Here is a 6,494-nt window from a genome sequence, read left to right on the forward strand (position 1 = left end):
CCAACACGGCACAGCAGCCTCGGGGAAGTGTTAAGCAGGAGCTGGATTGACCTTTTAATTCTTGAGCGGTGACCTAAAGGGCACCCAGAGGCTGCTAAGCACATCTCTTGCCTCCAGTCTCCTCCAGAAAGAGCTGTCATGGCAAGATGCAGCTAGTGAGTGAGGCTCACGATTTCACTGTTCATCCCTTTGCGGGAGGGGTGGGGGAGGGAGAGGGAAAAAAATGTATTTCCCACACTGCCAGAGTAATGCCAAACTCTCTGTGAGTGGGAAGCGCAGAGCAGATGCTGGAATGAGATGCCAAAGCAGCTCCCCTTTCCCCTGCGCTTTTGGGTGCCTATAAATTGCTCCAGCGCGCTCGTCAGCCTCCTCCTTCCCTGGCAGGTGGCACCCGGGCAGGATCCTGCTCTCCCTCGGCTCCGGCTCCGGCTCCGGCTCCGGTGCGGGCTCTCGGCGGCGGGCACCGGGGCGCGTCCCCGCTGAGTGCTGACTGCCGTCTCTGCGAGAAAAAAAAAAAAAAAAAAAAAAAGAGCGGGAGAGCGCCGAGGAGAGCGGGGATCGCGAGAGGAAAGGCAAGTTCCAGGGAAAGTTGACTCGGACTGGCACAGCCTGCAAAAAAAAAAAGTCGATCGCCAGCGGGAGCATAAAAGTGCGGACGACCGGGGCACGGCGGCAGCTCTCCCTCCGCTCTCCGCTGCTCCCCCTGCTCTGCTCCCCTCTGCCGCCCGCCCGCCGGCTGCCTCGGCCGCAGCGGAGCGGCGCGACCCGCCGCAGCCCCCCGCTGCCCGGCGGCTAAGTCCCGCTGCAGCCGAGCTCCCTCGGGCTCGGCGGATTTTCGGCTCTGAGGAGGTCCCCGGCCAACCAGCAAGATTTTGTCCAAAAGCAGGCAAGAGGATCGCCCTGCGCTGAGCCGGCTGGTGGGCAGCAGGCGGCGGCTGATCGCCGCCGGCGCGCTGGGGGTGGTGATGGTGCTGCTGCTGGTCATCCTGATCCCGGTGCTGGTCAGCTCGGCCGGCACCTCGGCGCACTACGAGATGCTGGGCACCTGCCGCATGGTCTGCGACCCCTACGGCGGCACCAAGGCGCCCAGCACGGCGGCCACGCCCGACCGCGGCCTCATGCAGTCCCTGCCCACCTTCATTCAGGGACCGAAGGGGGAGGCCGGCCGGCCGGGCAAAGCGGGGCCCCGCGGCCCCCCGGGGGAGCCGGGGCCGCCCGGCCCGGTGGGGCCGCCGGGTGAGAAGGGCGAGCCGGGGCGGCAGGGCCTGCCGGGGCCCCCCGGGGCGCCGGGGCTGAACGCGGCGGGGGCCATCAGCGCCGCCACCTACAGCACCGTCCCCAAAATCGCCTTCTACGCCGGTCTGAAGCGGCAGCACGAGGGCTACGAGGTGCTCAAGTTCGACGACGTGGTCACCAACTTAGGCAATCACTACGACCCCACCACCGGCAAGTTCACCTGCTCCATCCCTGGCATCTACTTCTTCACATACCATGTGCTTATGCGGGGCGGCGACGGCACCAGCATGTGGGCCGACCTCTGCAAGAACAACCAGGTGAGTGCCGGGGAGAGCCGGGACCGAGAGGGAGGCGACGCTCGGGGCATCTACAAGGGAGCGAGGCACTGTGCGGACGGCGGGCGCCCGAGGGGAGCCGGCGCCTTGAATAGAGCCGATGCCCGGGGTGAAAATGCGGGCTCTGTGAGGAGCAGGTGCCGTGAGGACAACGGGTGGCCGGGCGGGGCCCGGCTCGCTGAGGGCAGCGGGCGGAGCGGAACGGCGCGGGAAGGGCGGGAAGTGGGCGGCGAGGGGGAACCGGGCGGGCGCTGGAGGCGGTGCGGGTGCCGGGCGGGTGCCGTGGGGTCCGAGCCCGGGTGGGCTGGGCGACCCGGAGGGAGTTTCGGGAAGCTGAGGGAGCTGTGCAGGCAGTGCCGGGGTGGGATTCGGGGCGTCCCCCTGCTCCGCCTCGGGGCCCGAGGACGAGGATTCCGCGCAGAGCCCGGCGCGCCCTCGGGCCAGCTGAACGCAGGCTCTACCGCTCCTTTCCCCGAGGGTCGCGCCGCCGGCACCAGGCCGGCGCCCGACTCTCCCGTCCCGGCCAGTGTGGGCCAGCCAGCCCGGACCGGGGCAAAGGGGCGGCCGCGAGAACCCGAGGCGGGGCCGGGCCTTTCCCCGGGCCGCGAAGCTCCCCGGGAAAGAAGGGTAGCAGGGCGGCAGGTGAGCTTTAGGGGAGGGTTGCTGTGTGTAGAGTGGCTGACGCGTGCGGATGGATCGCAGTCGCGGGACGGGGCTCCCGCACAGCGTGGCGCCGGTTTCGAAGGCTTAGCCGGCGGCAGGAGTGTGCTTTCCTCTGGCCGGCAAAGCCGGCAGCCGTGTGGGCTCAGCGGCCGCAGGGTCGGCCCGTGGCGGGCTGCCCCGGCCGTGCCGCGGGGGCACAGGGTCGGCCGGCGGAGACCGCACGGCCTGGGCTCTGCAGGCACCCCTGCGGCGGACGGGAAGCGCTCCAAACAGTGACAGATCTTGCGATGCTACCGTCTGAAAGACAGCGGAGTCGCTCGTTTCGATTAGCATAAACGTTGCCGCCGCTCTCGCAGAGGCCGTGCTTGGAACACTGGCGCCGGGGACCCGGTCCGTAGGCAGTGAAGAGGCAGGGACCACCGGGCTCGGGGTACGGCGGCGGCAGCGCCACGCAGCCCGCGTCGTTGCTGCTCCGAGGCAGCGCGGTGTGCCCGGGATCTCTGTGCCTCCGGCAGCAGCGCCGTACTCCCGCCGGTGTCCGGTGCGGCAGGAGGGCGAAGGACCAACCTGCGCTGCCCCGGCGCGCCGGAGGCTCCAGGCCGGGTCGAGGCCGCTCCAACGCCGCCGCTCTGCCGGGCCGTGCACCGGCGGCGGCGTGCCCCGGGCGGGCTGATCGGCACTGTGCGGTGTCCGTGGGCACTGGAAATCGGAATCGGTGCCCCCGCTGCGCCTCGAAGGCCGCGGAGGGGCTCGTTCGTTTGCGCTGCCCCGCGGTCGGGGCAGCATCGCGGGCTCGGGGCCCGGAGCAGCTCCGCGGCCGGCTCTTGGTAATCTGATGTGCCGCTTAACCTTCGGTTCGTGGCTCCTTAGGAATGCTGTGAAAACGGAATAACGAGGGCACCAGCAGCAGTTAATTAAATTGGGCAATGTCCCCTATAAACGCTCCCTCAGCAGGTAAACCAGGGGTAGTAAAACAAAGCACATCGTCGTCTGTGCACTTGGATCCCCTCATACAAAGGCAGTGCCGTCCCCCGTGAGAACGCCAATTCAGTTGCAATGAAAACGTTCCTCTATTGTTGACCCCCATTTATAATGTTCCGCAGTGTTTATTTTCCCAAACCCTGGCAAATAAACACGTACTGGTACGTTAAAAAAAGTAAGCAATTATAGATAGTAAATTGAGCATGGAGTCCTAACAGCTCCAAAATATAACTACGGCTAGTACCAGACATGAGGCAAATGAAACTTGCAGTGATTTGAACCAAAAAGCCCTGGCCTGTATTTGTATATATCTGTGCAAATTACCTGCATACAGACTGTTGAAAATCGACAGTTGTAATGCAGCAGTGTCTCCTGATTATGATTTATGTTTTGAACATTAAAGGCTGATGTGATAGCAGTTAAGTTTTTGCATTATTTGTGAAAAAGCTCAGTAATTTTTCTAAGTCATTAAATGGGCCCTACAAAGATAACCTTATAAATTCAGTGTTGTCTAAGATAACCCCTGAAGCACTGGGCACTGTGTGCCTTACAGAAACAGTCATTCCCCAGCAATGCACAGGAGGAACCTCAAGGTTCTCCACTCTTTAGCACTTAGGTTTCTTAAATGGTTACAAAGCTTGAACTGTGCTGAGATCACATCGTGTCTGTGAGTCCATCCTGAGAGCAGAGTCACAAAGGTGAGGTGAGCAGCTGTGCAGCTAGGAACTGTATAGTCCAGAAATGGTTTCATTTAGAGACACATTTACCCTCCTGCAGCAGTACACTGACAAGCCATGGAAGAGTGTTCTCTCAGCGTGTGCAAAGAAATTGCTCTGGCTGACCAGACAAGGGGGTGGCTGGCACACAGGGACATTTGTGCATAAGATCTACATTATGTTTCCGGACATTCAGTCTCCAGTATCTTTTTGTAAGATCTGCACTTCGGTTTTTGGACTTTCAACCCCCAGATCTTGTTGTAAGATCTACACTTTGGTTTCCAGGCTTTCAATCCCTGGCATCTTTTTTTCCTTCAGCCAGTGTGCACTGTCTAGAATCTTTAAAAATGACACAGCATTGCTGTCATAGTCAGTGTCCAGATTGTTGCTAATAAAATTCAGTTTCTCCTTTCCTGCCCTCCAGAAAAATACATTTTAGACAAATCCAAAAAGTGGTGTTTCACTATGATGTAGTTTAAACATTTTTTTCCTTGCCAGTATGCAAGAAACCAATTCTCCATGAAAGTTTTTCTAACCTCATCTATAACTTTTTTTTTTATTCCTTTCCATTTGCACTACCAGCAACAGTCCCAGCCTGTTATTTTCTTTGGAGGGTGTTTCCAGGTTGAATAGCCCTCAACTTCACCTGCCAGAGGAAACACCCTCTGCTCCAACACCAGCAAAATAGATCACCTCTGCAAACACCACCAGGCAGCTCAGCAAAGCCCAGTTTGGTCCCAGAACAGTCGTGGTTTATCACCATGCCATGTGCCACACGACCCTACAGCCTTTCTCTTCCTGGAGGCTGTATAAAGAATTTCCACCTGCTGGCATTTTTAAGCTGCATGGTAGAGACCTCAGCCCCTCCTTCTTAACATTTTGGCATTAAGTGGGATCGTACCACATGGAATTTCGGTTTGGAAATATATCATTTACATTTTGATAGGAAGGGAAATTTGTGGCTCCAAGTCTGTTTTTTCAATTCAGAGCAGATCAAACCCCAGATGCAGTGTGCCAAGTGATGCATTATTACTTTGCTCAGGTTTGCAGCACCACTAAATCAGTTACTGCTCTGTAACTGTGCTAGCACAAAGATGAGCAAGGAGATGATGTGGTCCGTGGAAATCAATCACACACAACCAAGTTTAAATATTTCACCAAACAGGATCAGATATATGTGATGGAGAAATGGTGTGGAGACTTACAGCAGCACAGGCTGCTGTTCATTGCTGGAAACCAACAACATACACCTTGGAATTACAGATTCCTCTCGTTTGCTAGCAGTGGCAAATTTAATCAGTAATGGAACAGCAATGAACAAATGGGGGGGAAAATCCTGTTTAAGTTGTAAATGAGAAGTCCTCAATTACTTGTAAATTCCAAAATCTTTGAGAGCAAACAGCAACTCGTCTGTGGTTTTTCAACAGTGCATCTCTTGCCGTAGACAGAAATTAAATGTTTGCTTACTGGTGTTGCAGTTCCCAAACCCAGCCAGGCTCCTTTCCCGCCAGTGTGCACAGCAGTGGGTAGGTGACCATGGGTGGGCACTTTCTCTATTCTTTTTGCAGCATGATCCCATCAGTAGCATGACAATAAATCGCCTCTGGAAAAGTCCATCCTGGTATCACTGGGGCCTCACTGTGGATCCTCATGTCACTCACCTGTCCTGCTGGAGGAAAAGTTACACGTCTGTAAATGTGGCACAGGAGCAGATTCAGGTCTCTGATCTCCAGCTCTTATTGCCCATTCCTTTACGAAGGCTCTGAGCCCCCACAGGTTGTTCAGCAGCCGATGGGGGAAGGAGCAGCTCAGCGCTGCGGGGTCAGATGTTGTGAGAGAAAATAAGGAATAGCCATGGGGAAAAACACCACTGTGTGCTGCCAGACAAGTGGGAACTCCTCTGTGCTGAACAGAGTGGCAGGCTGTATGTAGTTTAAATTCACCAGGTAGGACAAATGAGCCCAGGTCTCTTAACTACTGCTTGTGTGTTTGGTGTAGGTCCGAGCTAGTGCCATCGCTCAGGATGCCGATCAGAACTACGACTATGCCAGCAACAGCGTGGTGCTTCACCTGGAGCCAGGGGATGAAGTCTACATTAAACTAGATGGAGGCAAAGCCCACGGAGGAAACAACAACAAATACAGCACCTTTTCTGGATTTATTATTTATGCTGACTGATAACCAATACAAAAGACCCCAAACCAGGCCAAAAATGAAGCTGCTTCTTTAAGCAATGGATTTGTGTGGCGAAAGTCAGTGAGAAAAGCACCCCAGCAGAGCGCCACCACCCAACACCTCAGCAGTGGGGAGAATAAAGTCGAATGCTTCCTGGTTCACATCTGTACAGCACAGAGAAACCTTACGTTACAAAAGCCCAAGTTACACAGATGTGTGATCCACTACCGCCAAAGCAAATGCTCCTCATCCTGTGTCCATGTGAATGAAGTCCCATGTGAGTGAGTTCTGACCGGAGCATTCCGCCCCAGGACCTGCGTTCTCTCTTCAGTGTATTTGAGACTTTGCTGTGTTATGATCTTGCTGCTTTATCCATACTTCAGCTTTG

At 56.5% G+C, this 6,494-nt stretch overlaps 1 protein-coding gene across 1 annotated transcript; it reads left to right on the top strand.

The window, feature by feature from the left end:
* Positions 1-965: 965 nt before the first annotated feature.
* C1QL3 (complement C1q like 3) lies at positions 966-6,109 on the top strand. The gene is made up of 2 exons (XM_054390198.1): positions 966-1,553; positions 5,930-6,109. Exons 1-2 carry the CDS (start codon positions 966-968, stop codon positions 6,107-6,109), a joined length of 768 nt encoding a protein of 255 aa, XP_054246173.1.
* Positions 6,110-6,494: the final 385 nt, after the last annotated feature.

Source organism: Indicator indicator, chromosome 20 (assembly GCF_027791375.1).
Source record: "Indicator indicator isolate 239-I01 chromosome 20, UM_Iind_1.1, whole genome shotgun sequence".
NCBI classification, from domain to species: domain Eukaryota; kingdom Metazoa; phylum Chordata; class Aves; order Piciformes; family Indicatoridae; genus Indicator; species Indicator indicator.